Genomic DNA, 21,587 nt, shown 5'->3' with positions numbered 1-21,587 from the left:
TTAACATTAATTAATTTAAAATAAAAAACATATTACCAAATATTTGTTATTAATAATTACTATATTCCCCCCCAAAATTAATGGGAACAGTGGTGTTATTTTACATTTTTGCAAATCTCCTCAATGTCTGGCTTAATAGACAATTAGGTTTTCACATAAGTAACTAGTTTACTTCATTTTCAAAGAACATCCATCAAATACTCATGTCTCAATAACCACAGTTCATCTCTCAGTGGTTATTTCAGGCAAAAGTGGTGTTCCATGAAAAAGGTAGCTAGTTTAGCTCATATTTCAAACAAGCCCATGAGTTTTTTCTCAAAATGATCATCACACTTTCATAGGCAGCAGAAACGATTTATGCATACTTCCCATTTCAGCACATGGAACATTAAAAAATGTGTAATCTCTTTTTTTTCTTCCCGTTTTATTGAGGTATAATTGACATACAGCACCATATAAGTTTAAGGGGTACAGCATAATGATCTGACTTACATACATCGGAAAATGAAGACGTATAATCTCTTGAAATAAGGGAGAGGTGATGGTTGCACAACGTTGTCAGTATACTAAATTTTTTATACTGAATGCCACTGAATTGTACCCCGTATACTGTACAGTGGTTAACATGTTGTGTGACTCTTTCCTCAATTTTTAAAAAAAGGCATTTGAGACATTAAAATTAATAAATTGTACTGTTTTGCCAAGAACATTCTTAAGTGGAACTTGTCTTTTTTTTTTCTTTTCTTAATTGGAAATGCATACAATACAGTGACGAATATAGCACAGTTTGGTGACACTGACGTGATTCCTGCTGACTCGGTGCCAGCAGTTTACCCACCACTGCTTTTGCACATGATTTTGCTTTTGCAAAATCAACAAGGAGAAAAGGCAAATAACATCTTACTGTTGTTATGAAAATAGTTTTGATCTCATAAAGGCCCTCTTGAATGGGTCTATGGGGACATCCAGAAGTACACGAACCATGATTTGAAATGTTCTTGGTCCTTTCGATTCCCAGAGATTTTGGACTCAGCTTCTCAATTTATACACACATACACATACACACACACACATACACACACAACCCTGCTAAGCTTTTCTTTGGAATTACATTGAATCTTTGGCTCAATCTGGGAAAAACAGACTTACTGTCATTTATTTACTTAATCTTTAATTCCTTTAGCAATACTCTGTAATTTCTGTGTGGAGTTTTTACACATCATTCCCTTTTTTTAGACATCTTTTATTTTTTAAAATTTATTTTTATCTTATTTTTGGCTGCGTTGGGGCTTCGTTGCAGCATGCGAGCTTCTCACTGAGGTGGCTTCTCTTGTTGCAGAGCACGGGCTCTAGGCATGTGGGCTTCAGTAGTTGTGGGACGCAGGCTCAGTAGTTGTGGCGCACAGGCTTAGTTGCTCCGCGGCATATGGGATCTTCCAGAACCAGGGCTCGAATCCGTGTCCCCTGCGTTGGCAGGCGGATTCTTAACCACTGTGCCACCAGTGAAGCCCTAGACGTCTTCCTTTAGATTTATTCCTAGGTGTTTGATATTGCTTGATGATACTGCAAATAGTATCTTTTTAAACTTAATTTTCTAACTGACCTCTCTTCACACCATATGCATAAAACAGACCTAAATATAAAAGGTGGAACAGTAGAACTTCAAGAAAACAGAATATCTTCATGATCTTAATTAAGAAAACTCTGCCCATTATAAGATCGTGACACTTGGATTGGTTTTTGAATGAGTACTCTGAGTAACAAAATATTCTTTTTTTGGTTTTTTGTTTGTTTGTTTGTTTTTCGCAGCTTGCGGGATCTTAAGTCTTGTCCCGTCCCCCTCCCCCCGTCCCCCCCCCGTCCCCCCGCAGTGAAAGCATCGAGTCCTGACCACTGGACTGCCAGGGAGTTCCCCAAAGTATTCTTACTCTAGATTCATTCTGCTCCTTCATATATATCAAACCTATCAGGCATGTCTATTAATGTCTCAAGAATGGAATTTTTCCAGCCTTTATTTAACTGTCCTCCTCCCCTCCTCCTGCTGTTCCATCATTCATTTTCCTACCAAATTTCTCACATATTTAAAAACAAAGCAACCAACCTAGAAAGAGCAAAGATGACAATAGCAGCACTGAAGAATAAGCACTGCTTAACGCCAGGAAGCTGAACACAAGGAATGTAGCTCCTCTGCCATTGAGTAAACTCCAACAATGTGCAGCCCAAATCCAAAGAATGCACATAAGATTAGGAATGAAAATGCACTGAAGATACACCAAAATGTCAGTGCTGCTGGGTGGAGGGATTACAGGGGTGTGTGTGTCTTTTCTGTGTGTTTTTCGCATTTCAACAATGAATTATAATTCTTCCATTATCATAAAATAAACAATAAAAGTTTACTTTTAAATTTTAATATGCAGTGATGTTGAGGAAACAGCAAAATGGGCATATTCTTAATATACTGTGGTGGGAATATAAACCGACAGAATAATTCTTGAAGGAAACAGCATTTTGCAACAAAAACATTTGGAAAATGTACCCCTAAATTAGAAACAGGTCTGCTATCAAATGGTAACAGTAGCTAATGTTTCTACTGTACTTTATTACTACTGGGGAAGGGAGAATAAAGATGAGTTTCGTTTTTAGTAGATTCCCATCTATTCTGTCTTCATCAAAACCAGCCAGGTTGTCACGCAACGCAGGGGATTAAAATGGCTGCAAAACGGCATTTTCCCTCTCTAATGTCCAAATGTACAAACATTTAAATAATACTTTTTCTATTATATATCTAATGTGCTTTCATTGCAGAGAAAGTAGAAATATAGAAAAGCATAAATATGAAAGTTGCTTGCATGTTCTGATAGTAGTGCAATCCTGAAATCTATCAAATACCAGGTTCCTACTTACATTTGTGATGCTGACTCCTATCTATGAATGAAAATGACCTCATTTATTTGCAAGAAAATCTTTAACTAAAAAAAAAAAAAAAAACAATTCTGCAATAAACATATCAGTATATACATTTCTACACACTTGCATGAGAACCTCTGCTAGATAAAATCAAAAAAGTGGAATTGCTGGGTCAAAGGATATTCACACATTAAAGTTTGATTTCTCTGATTATATTAACATTCGAATATAGAAGAGTTATCTATTTCCCCACCCTCATCAACACTGAGTGTTAAGACAAGAACTTCAGTATTCCATCCCCCAAATACCTCTTGTTGGCTAGAAACTTTTCCGTTTCTCCCTTTCTCATGGTTGCTATATATGGCTTATAAATTCATTTTGTTTGGTGACAAATAATATGTACACAAAACAGATTTTCTATCCTCTGCTTAGCCCTCCATGTGAAAGCTTGATGTTGACTCTGAGTCACTCTCCCTCAGAGTCCTAAGCAACCTGTGATTCCATGTATCAATCTTTAATTTTCATGAAAAGAGAAAGGCACACAATCTAAAACTTCATTTAAGGTCAGCAGTAATTGAGAGGAGATTAGTCTACTATATGTTGATGACTTTTATTTCCTTAACAAACAAAAATTTAAAAAATGGAAACTATGCAAGCTTCAAAGTCTAACTGGCTATTGAGTACCCTGTTCCACAGCAGGCAGGAAAAAGGAAAAAAAGGACATACTAAGGAGCTTCTAGAATCTCACACTCTAAGATGATGTCTGACTTGAAGAACCTAAAAATTATACATATGAAGAACCTATGAAATTATACATAAAACCCAAGATTTCTAACAGCCGCTAAAGATACTTTTTCAACTGAATTAAGAAAGCTCCTCATTTTGGAGGGCAGGAGACAATGTAGAAGCAACATGGCATCACTTAAACCAAGAAAAGTTCACAACAAACTGTGGTTGCAGCCAGTCTTCTATGAAGCAACAATGGTGATTATGGTGATGATGATGATCATACCCTGGAATCCTAACCTAAAAACTGTTTAAGAGGAAAAGAACATAAGGCTTTCTCTGAAGCACACTGCCCTTAAGAGACGGCTTGAACACTATGTGCACCTATGTCTTCAAGACCTATTCTACTATTGACACTAAATTTACGTTCTGGAAGAGTTTCTTTGGACTTTGTTGACGTTAAGTAATGAGGTAGGGCTTCCCTGGTGGCGCAGTGGTTGAGAGTCCGCCTGCCGATGCAGGGGACATGGGTTCGTGCCCCGGTCCGGGAAGATCCCACATGCCGCAGAGCAGCTGGGCCCATGAGCCGTGGCCCCTAAGCCTGCGTGTCCGGAGCCTGTGCTCCACAACGGGAGAGGCCACAACAGTGAGAGATCCGCATACCGCAAAAAATAAATAAATAAATAAATAAAATAAAATAAAATGATGAGGTAGACAGGACGCTCACCAGTGATGCTCTGAGCAAGGGCCAGGTCTAACGACATGGATATAATGGTTTCTCTATCACCACTCACTCCTTGAAACAAGACTTGGAGATCAAATCATCCAGTCCAAAAGCCCTTACTATAGGACACATTGAGGCCAATAATCAAGAGGTACGTAAGGAAATGTTTTTACGACACAATGAAGCATAACTTCCAAGGCTGTAATCCAGATCCCGAGGTTGGCAAGCAGGAAAACATTGGCTGTGTTTAAACATGACTAACTAGCTACACCAGAGGCAGGGAAGAGGTATTAATCACTACACATACAGTGCTGTAACTAGCAGCTTTTAAAAAGCCAGGCTTTGTGTGTTCAAGGTGAAGGAAAAATGACATTGGACAATATATAAGACACATCCATAAACGTAAGCACCCAATCAAGTAGGCAGTTCCCAGTTGCTATTTATATCTCTAACACTGTAAAATAGTATAGTTTGTATGCTTAACTCAGTTTTTAATTTAGTTCTGCCCATTTGACTTAAGTAGAAAAATTATGTGAAAAAAATAGAAAATCAAAGAGCCTATCTATTCAACAAGCTTCTAAATAGCTGTCTTTCTGTCTCTGATGCTTTTTAACACTTAGAGTCATGTATATATCATAATATTGTATATTTGCAGCCACGTGATCTGAGTTCAAGATCTGAATCTGCCATTTAAAAGCCATGAGACTGAAAAGTTATTTAACCTTTTCATGTTTCAGTTTCCTCATCTGTAAAATGAGGATAATAACAGGACCTACATTACAAAGTCATTGGGAAGATCAAATAAAATACATGTAAAGCAACTGAAATAACACCTATCATAAAGGTTCAATAAATGTTAGAATTTTTAAAAGCCAAGTTCAATAAACATGGGCTCTATATAACTGAACACAGTATTCTACACACACACACACACACACACACACACACACACAAAGTGACAGGTCTAGCATCTGGCATAACAGTAAATTTTTTTTTTTTTTCGGTACGCAGGCCTCTCACTGTTGTGGCCTCTCCTGTTGCGGAGCACAGGTTCCAGACGTGTAGGCTCAGCGGCCATGGCTCACGGGCCCAGCCGCTCCGCGGCATGTGGGATCTTCCCGGACCGGGGCAGGAACCTGTGTCCCCTGCATCGGCAGGCGGACTCTCAACCACTGCGCCACCAGGGAAGCCCATAACAGTGAATTTTATAGTGCTTTATATCCCACGCAGCATATAATCTATCATTAATGACCTAAGGCACTGTGCAAGAAGCATGCTGTCTCTCCCCTTCACCCCAAAAAGTGTTCCAAAGGAATTCTCATGTTCAAATTCTATCTATCTTAACGAGATAGATACAAACAAATCCTCAACAAGAGGTGAATCACTAACTCTAACCAGAAAAGTCCTGGTCCTATTCATTCTCTTCCAATGAAATCAGAAGGAAGGAAGAGTTGCCTCCCTGCCACTTTGGGAAGCTTGTAGCACCCAGTTAGTATTATAGCTCACAAACTACAAAGGACCTCAGGAATGCCTCAGTCAGGTTTTCTCCTCTGTTCCATACAGCACCAAGGAAATTCTGGGCACTTAATAATGCCCCTAAGAATAAAAAGCCAGTATTCATCAAATTACCCCTCTTTGCTGCCAAAGAACAATGGGACTTCAGTAATTTTCTCCTGTTAAAGCACAGATAAATAGGGCATGACTTCAACGTTAGCAAAATGTCAAGATCACTCCAACGTGCACTTGTTCTACATCAGCATGAGGGCTGGTTAGCACAGCTTTGGGGTTTGGCTGGAGACTGCCCCTAAATCCATTCAGCTGTTTGAAAATGAGAGCCATAAATGAGAAAATATGCCTCCACACTACTCCCTCTCAACTTGGAGAACAAAAAAGTTAAAAAAACAAATGCTTCAAATGTCTATATCTCTTCCTCATAATTCAAAAGAATTGCCACCAGGTAAACTCCATGGGCTTCCCTGGTGGCGCAGTGGTTGAGAGTCCGCCTGCCAATGCAGGGGACACGGGTTCGTGCCCCGGTCCGGGAGGATTCCACATGCCATGGAGCGGCTGAGCCCGTGAGCCATGGCCGCTGAGCCTGCGCGTCCGGAGCCTGTGCTCCGCAACAGGAGAGGCCACAACAGTGAGAGGCCCATGTACCGCAAAAAAAAAAAAAAGAAAGAAAAAGAATTGCCACCAGGTAAACTCCTTAAGTTTACAAGCTGGGGAACCTTGTCTTATTTATCAGTTAGCAAGTTCCCTAATTGAGAATATACTCAGAAAATGTGTTCAACATGACTGAATGATCGTATATTCTATGTAATTTCTATGTTCAACAAAGGGGTGTCTTGATAATTACATTTCAATATACTCTCTCAGTCCTTATGAAACATGAAAAATACTTCACTAGTTTTTCCATTCCAAGCAATCTGTTAAAGGAAACCAACATTACTTATAAACAGATTCCAAGCTATCAGGAGGGTAAATTAAAAATATACTTGCGTGTTTTGGATACATTTTTAAAACCATTTGTCAGATTCTTGTTCTGGCAAGAGTCTTATGACTGGCCACATAACTTCTTGAGCTTAAAATGAATCTTTATATTCTAGCTTCTTCCAATTAAATGATAAATGCATATGGCTCTTCAGCATTTATTAGTTACCTATATCTTTAAAACAATTACAAAATATGTTTGCATGTTTCATCTCTTTGAGCAAAAATTAACTTACTTTCCTATTTCTTGAAATACCCCTATTTTTAGGTTAAATACTATTCCCACATTATCTGGCTTGATTATCTTTTCTAACACAGGCCCTAAGTCACACAGAACATACTAACTCTAGCCAATCTAAACACAGTGTCCTCATTTTTACATACTTTCTTGACTTTGATTATTTTCTGGTTATCAATATACAATAGAGTTTTTCTATAACAACAGAACTCCAATATTCTGTTGTAGTTGTTGTATCATAATTCATTTAACCAATTCCCTACTAATGGACATTTACTTTCAATTTTATACCACTAAAGGCAATTCCGAAACAAAAATAAATAAAAAATAAACACAGTGTCCCCTAAAAAACCTAAATAAAGCAATGATATAATGTTAACTACTGAGGAGAATCAACTTATCTCTGAAAAGATTTGGAGAAAGGGGATTCTGGTATCTTTGTGATACACTTCCTGCCTTAGAAGAGCTCTGTGTCCATTTCTGAAAAGAGAAGTATAAGAATACACAAAGGTCCGGGGAGTTGGGGCATGCGTGTTTTTGTTACAAAGACCAAACTGGAGCTTCAGGAAGTCTCCAAACATGTCTGAGCCCAAAAAAGACAGACTTAGATACAATACCGACATTCAGGGCTAAAGAAGAGGGGCCGATTTTTTTTTAAATAAACAGTTAATTCATTTTATTTCTATATATAAACAGTTTTTAAGACAATAATAACTAGTGAGGAGTTGAATAAAAGAAGTAAAGATTGTGAACAACAGTTGAAGGAATTCCTTTAACATTAGGGGACAAAAACACTGCATCCTGGACACAGGCTGTTCCCTGTACACACCCATGCTTACCTGTTACCTTTACCTGAAACATGCCCCCCAATCTCTCGAAGGCTGAGTAAATGCCAACTCCTTCTGAAGTTTTTGAGTTCAAACATTTTGTTATACCTCCAAAATGCACCTATTACAGACAGCACTCAGAAAGAGCTCAATTGTATCTATGCTTAAATCTTAACCACTACCGGATCAAAAAGACCACCACCATCTCCCAAAACTACAAACCAGGGACTGGATTTCACTTTTACATCCCATCATTGCACAGATCAGATGCAAGTGAGTGAGTAATAAAGAATATAAAGTTTTCATCCCAGAGGACCTCAAAAATAAATAAATCAATCAAAAGCCTTGTATCCTACAAGGTCAAGAGACAAGTGCCTGGGAACCAGATCTAGAACCAGGTTCTAGTTCTTGGATTCCAATGACTATATTATTTTCTGGGAATCTGGAGAAGACCAGCATTTCCCAAAATGGTATCTGCTGGACACTGTCCTGCAAGATGCTAATACATACTTAAATAAATTGGAAAAGTCTGGATTAAAACAAAGCTAACATGGTTACTTTACTGCAGAACATTTGCAGGGCTTTAAAATGCTAACATACACTATAAATTTCCAAGGTAAGATTACATAATGAAGCCTTTAGTGAACTAATTTGAGCAAGATTGTTGGGAAGAGTTTGGAAAATGCTTCAAAAAGGTTGCTTTAGTTTGTTTGTTTGTTTTTCCCAATTGTCACAATATTACTGAGTACTTCAGATCAACTTCTAAAAAGTTCTTACCTGATATGTGTTGCAGGCAGAGATTCGTATTGGCGTGACAAAAAGAGCTCCCGATGTTTCAACTGATGTTTCTGTTTATCCGTCAGGTCAGCCTCAATTGTTGTTTCAGATTCTTCCTCAATTTCTTCTACACAAATAAAATTCAAAAAATGCATTATTACAAAGTACATTACCTATTTGGTTATTAAGATAGACTGAATCAGCCTTTCATTCAATATTTTTTTCAAACAAATTGATTTTAAATTTACACATTTAACTTGTTATTTGAATTACAACCATAAAATTAAGTTAGCCAGGCCTCAAAGAAAGGACTCCAATTTTAAGATGGCAGATGGAACATATGCATCTATCTCCTCTTCCCCCATGAAACTACACAAAAATATCAATGAAAATGTATTAACATTTCAATGACAATAAAAAATGAAGCAACAATGGAAGAAAGATTTTCAACAACAACAAAAAATTATGGAAATTAGATTTAAAAAAAAAAGGAAAAGTACACACTTAGTCAAGAGAAGGAAGTGACAATCTATGTGCGTACAGAGAGGGATGCCATGGAGAAGGTGGGCACAGGGCGTGTACTGACTTATCCCTTGAAGCTACCAAGTATTATGAGAAAGAAAGTAGGGTGAGAGCAAAAAAGCAGAAGAAAGGGGTTGAAAGTCTATCTATAACACAATAACTTAATCCCAGAATACTCCAGTTAAAAAGAGTATAATCAGAAACAAATAGTATAACACATTTCAAATTTGATAACACAAATAAAAAACTAATAGAAGGATTAGAGGATAATGCTAATGAAATCTCCTAGAAATTAAAACAAAGAGATAACTGAAAACCAAAAGATTAAAATATTAAAGAAAAGTGCATGAGGTCCAACATCCCACTAACAAAAGTTCCATAAAGAAACAATAGAGAAAACAGATTCTTTTACCTCTTTGTTTGTTTTGCGGGGGGGATGAGGGAAGACCTATCAAAGAGATGATTCAAGAAAATTTCCCCTTACTAAGTGTCCAGTGAGACTGAGTGTCCCGATTGAATTCCTGTCATACTTAACTTTTTTTTTTAAGTGACAGCATGAGAAGATTGCAACCATTTACAGGAAAGAAGTGTAGGCACAAGCAAAGAAACCAGAATCCGAGAGGAATCACAGATGAACAGCAACACTGTGTGCTAAGACTGCACAGCAATGCCATCCAAGAGGAAAAATGATATTCAACCTAGAATTGCATAGTCAACTATCAAGTCTTAAAAGAGAATAAGGACAAACTTTTTGCATTCATTCAATCAAGATTTACAGTTCACCCTTGAACAATGTGAGTTTGAACTGCACGAGTCCACTTATATGTGAATTTTTTCAATAAATACAGTACATTGGAAAATTTTTTGGAGGTTTGCAACAATTTGAAAAAATTCACAGATGCGGACTTTCCTGCCAGTCCAGTAGTTAAGACTCCGTGCGTCCAATGGAGGGGGTGCAGGTTTGAACTCTGGTCAGGGAACTGAGATCCCACATGCTACGCGGCCAAAAAAACAAAAACAAAAAGGAAAAGAATTCACAGATGAACCATGTAGCTTAGAAATATCAAAAAAATTAAGAAAAAAGTATCTTGGGACTTCCCTGGTGGCACAGTGGTTAAGAATCCGCCTGCCAATGCAGGGGACACGGGTTCAATCTCTGGTCCGGGAAGATCCCACATGCCGCGGAGCAACTAAGCCTGTGCACCACAACTACTGAGCCTGTGCTCTAGAGCCCGCGAGCCACAACTACTTAAGTCCACACGCCTAGAGCCCATGCTCCGCAACAAGAGAAGCCTCCACAATGAGAAGCCCGCGCACCGCAAGGAAGAGTAGCCCCTGCTTGCCACAACTAGAGAAAGCCCACGCGCAGCAATGAAGACCCAAGGCAGCCAAAAATAAATAAGTTTTTTTAAAAAGGGATTTTTCACCTAAATGTTTATTTAAAAAAAAGGTATCTCATGAATTCATAAAACATGTGGATACTAGTCTATCCTTATATAGGCATAAGGTGAATGATATTTAATAAAAACTACTGTGTTAGTTTTCTTACTGTTTTATAATTTTCCTTTCAAAGAATTACATTACCATTCATTATATTATATTGCCTCTCTCTCTAGTAACTAGAAAAACTGCTTATCAGTATATTATCACAGGTAGGTGGGTTTTTTTTTTAATTGTATCAATGTTTCCAGTAGTGTATTATGAATATAACTGTAATACTCTATGCCATAAAACTTTTTAAATGATTCATTCATTATCGTATAGGCTAGGCTACTGTGAAGCAATCATATCAATTACACTAGGCTACCATAAAGAATCATATTGCTGGGCTTCCTTGGTGGCACAGTGGCTAAGAATCCGCCTGCCAATGGAGGGGACATGGGTTTGAGCCCTGGTCTGGGAAGATCCCACATGCCGCGGAGCAACTAAGCCTGTGCACCACAACTACTGAGCCTGCACTCTAGAGCCTGCGCGCCACAACTACTGAGACCACATGCCACAACTACTGAAGCCCACGCGCCTAGATCCCGTGCTCCACAACAAGAGAAGCCACTGCAATGAGAAGCCCGCGCACCGCAACAGAGAGTAGCCCCCGCTCGCCGCAACTAGAGAATGCCCGCATGCAACAACAAAGACCCAACACAGCCAAAAATAAATAAATAAATAAATAAATTTATTTTTAAAAAAAAGAATCATATTGCTGATTCTTCATTATCAATGAAGATCACTATAGCACGGATCACTATAGCACAGATCACTATACCTGTAAATAAATATGAACTTCTTTTTCACATTTTTTTTTCCTTTTTGATGTCTAGTGTTAGTAACACACATAACATTTACAGTGTTTTGTACTGTATAAGACAATACTGATGTAGGTACTGACAGACAATTCATCTTATAATTAGATTTATGGTATCAATAAATACAGCATAGTACTGTAAGTGTATTTTCTCTTCCCTGTGATTTTCCTAACATTTTCTTTTCTCTGGCTTACTTTAAGAATACAGTATATATTCTGTATGACATACAAAATATGTGTTAATCAACTGTTTATGTTATGCATAAGGCTTCCAGTCAACAGTAGGCTATCAGTTAAGTTTTGGGGGGAGTCAAAAGTTCTATGAAGATTTTCAACTGTGCAGGGGGCTGGTGTCCCTAACCCCTGCATTGCTCAAGGGTTAACTGTATTAGGCACCAAAAACAGGCACTAATCAAGGGGCTGGAGGCAATCAGTGAGCAAAAAAGTTGCTACTATGAAGAAATAATTCAAAGTGTTTGCCTCTGGGAAACAGGGTTGGAAGAAAAGGATGGAAAGGGGAGACAAAGTTTTGCCTGAGATTTTTTTTTTAATGCTGTATTTAATATTCTTTTTAAAGAAAAAAATTACTAGATGTCATTTACAGATATAATTCCAAATAATTTTAGATATAAAAATTTTTTAAATATAATACCTGTAGAGGCTCACAGGTCCTCTGCAGCCTTACCTGGACCGGACCAGAAGAGACTGTGTAGCTATGGGAATAGCAGGAGTATTGAGAACTCAGAGTCAGGGAGGGGGTGACTGGATTCTCACACAGGAAGTAAAGCCCAAGGTTAGGCCTCAGAGCCTTAATTTTTGGACAGTGACAAAACACACACACACACGCACACAGCAACAAATTTCTGTTCCTCACAATTCTTTCTTATAAATTTCTTACGAACGGACCCAGGACCACAAGAGATTTTATCATATGTGACCCCCTAGTTGTAGTTCTTCTGAGTTGTATGAGGGCAATTAATAGGCTAAGTATCAAGTCTTTTCTACCTTCAAACTTTTAAAACTCTGAACTGAAAATGAACCTGTAAAAATTAGAAACTGATTTAGAAAAAGACCCACCTAGCTCCAAAACAGAATAATGTGATTTAAAATTCTTTGATTGTTCTTTATAATGAACTACTCAAAGAGAAATGAAGCAATAAAAGAACCATTTACTTGCAAGTCTAATAACATCTCACCAGTGGAAATCAATGAAGTTATTGCTGCATTGGCACTATTAGCACCAGCAAATATCACATACAAAATTATACTCTTTACCTAACTAGGATTTGATAAATTGTTGTTCCATAAAACACAGCTAACTGAATTCTAACGTGTACCCTATAGAGCTAAAACAGCAACAAGCTCTAAAAATAATGGTAACAACAGCAAATCTTATTTCCTTGTACAATCTCTTGATACTGGGTGAAAAGGAATAAAATCTCTCAGGTTCAATCTAACCAAACACAGAAATCACCGCAACAGCATCTGAAACTCATTTTTTCAAATTTACAAGTTAATTTCATTTACATATTTGTATAAATTTCTATTGGCTTCTGAACAAGAAATGATTCCCATGCCATTAACATCCTAAAAACATTAAACAACCACATGGCAAAAACTGGCATTTAGACAATGAAAAATTTAAAAGAATAGAACTATCATCAAAAATCACGGGGCTTCCCTGGTGGCACAGTGGTTAAGAATCCGACTGCCAATGCAGGGGACACAGGTTCAAGCCCTGGTCGGGGAAGATCCTACATGCCGCGGAGCAGCTAAGCCCGTGCGCCACAACTACTGAGCCTGCGCTCTAGAGCCCGCACGCCACAACTACTGAGTCAGCGTGCCACAACTACCGAAGCCTGCACACCTAGACCCTGTGCTCCGCAAAAAGAGAAGCCACCACAATGAGTAGTCCCCTCTCGCCACAACTAGAGAAAGCCCACGTGCAGCAACGAAGATCCAACACCACCAAAAATAAAAATAATTTTTTTAATAAAATAAAATTAAAAGGGCTTCCCTGGTGGCGCAGTGGTTGAGAATCTGCCTGCTAATGCAGAGGACACGGGTTCGAGCTCTGGTCTGGGAAGATGCCACATGCTGCGGAGCAACTAGGCCCATGAGCCACAACTACTGAGCCTGAGCGTCTGGAGCCTGTGCTCCACAACAAGAGAGGCTGCAATAGTGAAGAGGCCCGCACACCGCGATGAAGAGCGGCCCCCGCTTGCCACAACTAGAGAAAAACCTCGTACAGAAGCGAAGGCCCAACACAGACAAAAATAAATATATAAATAATTAAATAAACAAAAGATTACTATTAATTAAAGAAAAAAATAAGTAAAATTAAATTAAAAAAAGAAATTAAAGAAGACTTAAGTAAATGGGAAAACTATGTTCACAGATTGGAAGATTTAATATTGTTAAGATGGCAGGCAGTACTGCCTAAATTGATCAACAGATTCAATGCAACCCCTACCAAAATTCCAACTGTCTTTTTCACAAAAATTAGCAAACTAATCCTAAAATTCATATGGACATGTAAGCAACCCAGAATAGCCAAAATAATTTGAAAAAGAACAAATTTAAGAGTACTCACAAAAAAAAAAAAAAAAAAAAAGAGTATTCACACTTCCAGATTTCAAAGCATTCTTCAAAGCTACAACAACCAAGACTGTGGTACTGGCATAAGGATAGGCATAGATTAATTAGAATATAACTGGGAGTCCAGAAATAAGCCCATACATTTATGTTAAATGACTTTGGATAAGGATGCCAAGATAATTCACTGGGGGAATGAATAGTCTTTTCTACAAATGGGTGCTGAGAACAACTGGACATCCACATACAATGAATAAAGCTGGACCCTCACACCACATACAAAAATTAATTCAAAATGGATCAAAGACCTAAATGTAAGACCTAAAACTTTTATAAAACACTTAGAATAAAACACAAGTATAAATCTTCATGACCTTAGACTACGCAATAGTTTCTTCACTATGGTACCCTAAATAAATCACAAGCAACCAAAGAAAAAACAGGTAAATTAGAATTAGTATTAAAATTTTTGTGCTTAAAAAGGTGCTCTCAAGAAAGCAAAGAGACAACCCATAGAATGGGAGAAAATGTTTGCAAATCATGTAACTCATAAGGTTCTAGTATCCAGAATATATAAAGAACTCTTATAACAATAAAAAGACAACCCAGGGCTTCCCTGGTGGCATAGTGATTAAGAATACGCCTGCCAATGCGGGGGACACGGCTTCGAGCCCTGGTCTGGGAAGATCCCACATGCCGTGGAACAACTAAGCCCATGCACCACAACTACTGAGCCTGTGCTCTAGAGCCCGTGAGCCACAACTACTGAGCCCACGTGCTGCAACTACTGAAGCCTGCATACCTAGAGCCCATGCTCCACAACAAGAGAAGCCACCACAGTGAGAAGCCCGTGCACCACAAGGAAGAGTAGCCCCTGCTCACCACAACTAGAGAAAGCCCGCACACAGCAACAAAGACCCAACGCAGCCAGAAACAAATTAAAATAAATTTTTAAAAAACCATTCACAAAGAAAAAAAAGACAACCCAAGACAACCCAATTAAATAATTGGCAAAGGATCTGAATATATTTCTCCAAAAGATATACAAAGAGCCAATTAGTACATGAAAAGATGTTCAACATCATTAGTCACTAGGGAAATGCAAATCAAAATTACCATGAGAGGACTTCTCTGGTGGCGCAGTGGTTAAGAATCTGCCTGCCAACACAGGGGACACAGGTTCGAGCCCTGGTGAAGAAAGATCCTACATGCTGCAGAGTAACAAAGCCCGTGTGCCACAGCCCATGTGCCACAACTACTGAGCCTGTGCTCTAGAGCTCATGTGCCCCAACACGTGCCTAGAACCCGTTCTCCGCAAGAGAAGCCACAGCAATGAGAAGCCCACGCGCTGCAACGAAGAGTAGCCCCTGCTCACCACAACTAGAGAAGGCCCACCCACGCACAGCAGTAAAGACCGAATGCAGCCAAAAATAAAAATAAATGAAAAAAATTTTTTATAAATTTAAAATTATTTATTTATTTAAAAACTACCATGAGATATTTCACATTGACCAGAATGACTATAATCAAAAAGATAACAAGCAAAAATGTGGAGAAATTGTAACCTTTGTACATTATCAGTAGAAATGTCAGATGGTGCAGCTGCATTGTAAAACAGTTCAGCAGGGCTTCCCTGGTGGCGCAGTGGTTGAGAGTCCGCCTGCCGATGCAGAGGACGCGGGTTTGTGACCAGTCCAGGAAGATCCCACATGCCGCACAGCGGCTGGGCCCATGAGCCATGGCCACTGAGCCTGAGCATCCGGAGCCTGTGCTCCGCAATGGGAAAGGCCACAACAGTGAGAGGCTACAACAGTGAGAGGCCCGCGTACCGCAAAAAAAACCAGTTCAACAGTTCCTCAAATTGCTGAACAGAGTTGCCATGCAACCAAGCAATTCTATTCCTAGGTGTATACCCAGGAGAACAGAAAACATGTCAATACAAAACTTGTACGTTAATGTTTATACAGCATTATTCATAACTGCCAAAAAGTGGAAGCAACCCAAACGTCTGATAAATGGATAAATAAATGTAGTATATCCATACAATGGGATATTTATCATTTAGCCATAAAGAAGAATGAAGTGCTGATTCATGGTACAACATGGATGAACCTTGAGACATTGTATTAGGTTGTATTAGTTCGAACAAAGGAAATTTTTGGCCAACCCGCTACTAAATGAAATATTACAAAAGTGAAAGACACAAAAGGTCACATATTATAGTGTGCAATTTATATGAAAAATACAGAATAGACAAATCCACAGAGACAGGAAGTAGCTTGGTGGTTGCCAGAGGATTAGTGGAGGGAAATACAGGGACTGCTAATGGGTACGGGGTTTCTTTTTGGAGTGATAAAAATGTCCTGGAATCAAATAATAGTTATAGTTGCATAAATGTATGAATATACTAAAAACCACTGAATTGTACACCTTTTAAAGTGGTGAGTTATATATGGCATGTGAATTATATCAAAAAGAGAACAAGCTAAACCTTAAAAAGGGGGGGGGGTGAAATGCAAAAAGTCAAAAGAACAATGGGTAAACTTCAGCATAGTCATGGAATGGGATTCTATTCAATAGCTAAAAGTTAATGAATGAATCCACATATCAACATGGACAAATCACAAAAACTTGATATTGAGCGAGAAAGCAATCTGTAGAAGGACCCATATGTAAAACACCATTTTTTAAAATGCAAAAACAATGCTCTAAATACAAACATACGTAACAAAAGTATAAATACACGAATGGAAAAAAAAAAAAAACCACATGCTAAAGTTGAGATAGCAATTCACCTATGGGGAAACCAGGAAAGCAATGGAGTTGGGAAGGTATGCACACAGCACTAAAAGAATCTGAAGCGGGTTTCCCTGGTGGCGCAGTGGTTGAGAGTCCGCCTGCCGATGTAGGGGACACGGGTTCGTGCCCCAGTCCAGGAAGATCCCACATGCCACAGAGCAGCTGGGCCCGTGTGCCATGACCGCTGAGCCTGCGCGTCTGGAGCCTAAGCTCTGCAACGGGAGAGGCCACAACAGTGAGAGGCCCGCGTACAGAAAAAAAAAAAAAAAGAATCTGAAGCAAATGTGTATGTCACAATAAGGGAGGACAAAGTTGGTTGGTAGGTTCATAATTAGCACATTATTCTCTCTTTTCTGCTTCCTAAAAATACCTCAAAATAAAAAGTGAATAGGACTCAAGAGAAGGAAAACTGTAACTAAACTTTAATCCATGTTAAACTGTTTTTTTCCTTAATGAGACAACCACCACAGTTGATCATTTTTATTTTTTAATTTTTTTTTATTTATTTATTTTTTGGCTGCGTTGGGTCTTCGTTGCTGTGCGCGGGCTTTCTCTAGTTGCAGCGAGCGGGTGCTACTCTTTCATTGCAGTGCACGGGCTTCCCATTGCAGTTGCTTCTCTTGTTGTGGAGCATGGGCTCTAGGCGCACAGGCTTCAGTAGTTGTAGCACGTGAGCTCAGTAGTTGTGGCTCACAGGCTCTAGAGCGCAGGCTCAATAGTTGTGGCACACGGGCTCAGTTGCTCTGTGGCATGTGGGATCTTCTCGCACCAGGGCTTGAACCCGTGTCCCCTGCATTGGCAGGCGGATTCTTAACCGCTGCACCACCAGGGAAGTCCCGATAATCATTTATTTACCTATGTCTTCCTTCTCTCCATATCTTTGTATCATCTTGCCAAAATATTAATTTCAACTGGCATTCTGTGTAACATTAATTTCCCAAATATACACAAATAAATATACATAATTATAACTATACAACTAAATTTTGGGTTTGAAGATTAAAAAAGGAAGGGAACAAAATAGAAAAGTGGCCCATCTTGGGAGATCAAAAACAGGTCAGCACCAAGAGTTGACTGCTTCTATAAAGAAATGCATTAGGGGCTTCCCTGGTGGCGCAGTGGTTGAGAGTCAGCCTGCCAATGCAGGGGACACGGGTTCGTGCCCCGGTCCGGGAAGATCCCACATGCCACGGAGCAGCTGGGCCCGTGAGCCATGGCCGCTGAGCCTGTGTGTCCAGAGCCTGTGCTCCGCATCGGGAGAGGTCACAACAGTGAGAGGCCCGCGTACCGCAAAAAAAAAAAAAAAAAAAAAAAAAAAAAGAAATGCATGAGATAAACAGGGAGAATACTGGAGTGGATGAAAAGTTAATAGAAGTAAGAAGATAACATGTAAAGTTGAAAGGAGTCTCTGAGGTTCTGGTACCTAATCCATGAGACTTTCACCAACCTCCAGGTGGAGGAGTCCCCTTCCTCTTTGCTATAAAGCAGCACCCACATAAGCTTAAGGTACTTACTTGCCACAGTATGCTTTGTGCAAGAGTCATCTGATTCACAGAGTCCCTTGAGAACAAAGATGGTCATTTATCTTTGTATCAATGCTGATTTTCTCATGGGGTGAAAGAGATGGAACCTCAAGAAATGTTCACAGCAGACCAAGTAAAAATTATCAGTAACACTCAAATCAGCTGCTGCCAGGACAGACTCACAGAGTTATGACATAAAACACCGCAAAGAGTAACCATCAAAAGGTTACTGTTCAAGGGCTCTGTCACATCTCATCCCAGTGCTTTCCACAATTCTTCCCAGATCTAACACAGGGTGGATGGGATACCAGGCTTCAGAGTCACACTTGAAATCAAAGTCTAGTTCCACCCGTTCCTAGTTGGGGACAAAATTCTTTACTCTCTGTAATCCTCAGTTTCGTCATCTGTGAAACGTGGACATAATTTCTCCCTTATAAGGTTATTGTGAGAATTAATGCACATAATTTGCTTAGCACAGTGCCTAACATGGTGCTAAATTTTAAAAACTGCTATTACAATTTTTTAATGAATTCATATAATTTTCTTTGACATTTGGAAAACAATTCTTATCTCCTAAGACAATGGTTCCTAATTAAGAAAGCAAATCATGTTAAAATTAAAACAAATTAAAAATATGCTTTCACTTTTTGTAAACAACCAAAACCAGATATTCAGACCCCACCCCTGGAAATCCTGATTTAAAAATTCTAGGGTACAGTCACACCAGTTAAGCCTCAGTTAAGAATCATTATTATAAAGCACTAATTTGAAAACATTTTTCTGGTAGAACACCTATGCCAGCAATTCTCAAGCTTTTTAGTCTCAGGACCCCTTATATTCTTCAATTCTATCAAGGGTTTCAAAGAAGTTTTGTTTACATTGGTAACACATCTACCAATATTGTGTTAGAAATTAAAACAAATAAATTTTGAAAATAATGGAAATCACAAGCACACAATGCATTATCATGAATGATGAATGTCATAAAGCTTGGAAAAACTCTGCTATATATTCCTGAGAGAATCAGAAAGACAATTAAATAACAGCTTAGTATTATCAAGAAAATTTTCACCACAGACACCCTGAAAGATATTCAGGAAAAACTGACTTATGAAAAAGAAATATTAACTCAAAGTCTAACTTGAAAAGAAAAACAAGAACTGGCTAAAGCAAGGTTTTTTTTTTTTACTTTATTGGGTTTAAGAAACCTGTCACAGAAATTTTATCTTCACATTGTGAGATACAATGACTCATAAGTTGTTATACAGCAAGTTAGGATCCCATCAGAAATTTAAGCTATTTCTGCTTTACATTTATTTATTCAAAGAACACTGCATCTGGCAAAGGCTGCCCAATCTTATAATATATTCAAAGTCCATCTGGAATTTTATGCAGCCTTAACATGCCACCATGCATTTTTCCATTTGCTATCAATTTTAAAACTTAAGAAACAAAACGATTTACAAGCAACCAAATTTTCCGGCACCACAAGACCACCACTCTTCTCCCATTCATTTCAGACACAGTAGCCAGCATCTTCCCACAATGCAACTCACTTCTCTTGCTTTGACTAATAAAGAGTCTCATATTTATAAATCTTCTAATGATCTGCCCTGCCATATGTTTACCTACTTCCCCCACAACTACACCCCATTCCCAGGGGAAAAAAAGAAGAGCAGCCCCCCGCTCACCACAACTAGAGAAAGCCCGCGCGCAGCAACGAAGACCCAACACTGCCAAAGTAAATAAATAAATTTATTTTAAAGAAAAGAATAGGGGCTTCCCTGGTGGCGCAGTGGTTGAGAGTCCGCCTTCCAATACAGGGGACACGGGTTCGTGCCCCGGTCCGGGAAGATCCAACATGCCGCGGAGCGGCTGGGCCTGTGAGCCATGGCCGCTGAGCCTGCACGTCCAGAGCCTGTGCTCCGCAACCGGAGAGGCCACAACAATGAGAGGCCCACATACCGAAAAAAAAAAAAAAGAAAAAAAAAAGAAAAGAATATAGCCCGGGACTTCCCTGGTGGTCCAGTAGTTGAGAATCCACCTACCAATGCAGGGGACCTGGGTTCGAGCCCTGGCCGGGAGACTAGGATCCCACATGCCACAGGGCAACTAAGCCCACGCGCCACAATAAAAGATCCTGCGTGCTGCAACTAGGACCCAATGCAGCCGAATAAACAAATAAAATAAATAAATATTTTTTTAAAAAGAAGAATATAGCCTGACTAGAATTCACATAAATTGACAGAGGAAGTAAAAATTGGTCAACCACTGTGGAAACCTGTTTGCAATATTCTACTGAAGTATATTTATACCCACCTCATAAACCAACAATTCCCAATCCTTGGCATTTATCCAAGAGAAATGAGAGCTTAAGTATACCAAAAGAATGTTCTCAGCAGTTTTACTCACAGGGGCCCAAACTGGAAACCATTGGAATGTCCATCAACAGGAGAATAAATACTGCTGGGCCAGAAAAAAGAACAAGTGATACAAGCAATAACATAGACGGATCCCACAGACACGGTGCTGAGTGGAAAAAGTCAGGCAAAAGGGTAAACACTATAGGTACTCCACTGCGATGAAGTCAGAAACCAGGCAAAACTAACAAGTGGCACTAGACATCAGAGCAGTGGTTATCTGGGGAAGGGGGAGGAAGAGGGTACTAATGGGCACAAAGGAATCTGCTGAGGTATTAGAAAGTTCTTCTATCTTAATCTGAGTGGTAATAATAGAAATGTATATGTCTGTGAAAATCTCTTGAGCTGCACACTTTACCTATTACACTGTATTTTATACCTTGATTTTTAGATATTTTTAAAAAGGATTATGATTTCTCCTTCTAGACAATGTAATAGGGATCAGATCTACCCACCCATATGAAACAACCAAAATTTACAAATTTTGGTTTTTACAAATTTACCCCCCAAAATCAAAACGTAATAAATAAGTTTAAAAGCAGAAAAAAATACATGAAGCATCAGGCCACGGGCACATCAGGCAACGAAGAACAGTGATCCCTGAGAGACAGAAAACAAACGAGGTGAGCCCTAACACTGGCCCTTACTTATTGCCGTGGCAGGGTTTCCAGGCAACGGTGAAGGAGGGGAAACTGAGGCAGAGCCTGGCAGACTCCCAGAGGTGAGGAGACGAAGGT

The 21,587-nt window shown here is 39.1% G+C and overlaps 1 protein-coding gene across 1 annotated transcript in view; it reads right to left on the bottom strand.

The window, feature by feature from the left end:
• The window catches only part of MTA3 (metastasis associated 1 family member 3), a 158,472-nt gene that overhangs the window by 99,486 nt on the left and 37,399 nt on the right, over positions 1 to 21,587 (bottom strand). The window contains exon 4 of the mRNA XM_060117054.1: positions 8,690 to 8,816. Within this exon, the coding sequence (XP_059973037.1) occupies positions 8,690 to 8,816 (127 nt within the window). The remainder of the gene's footprint in view (positions 1 to 8,689; positions 8,817 to 21,587) is intronic.

The sequence above is a fragment of the Mesoplodon densirostris genome, chromosome 14 (assembly GCF_025265405.1).
Source record: "Mesoplodon densirostris isolate mMesDen1 chromosome 14, mMesDen1 primary haplotype, whole genome shotgun sequence".
Lineage (NCBI taxonomy): Eukaryota > Metazoa > Chordata > Mammalia > Artiodactyla > Ziphiidae > Mesoplodon > Mesoplodon densirostris.
Note: the sequence above shows the minus strand (reverse complement) of the source record. Positions and strands in the feature narration are given on the sequence as shown.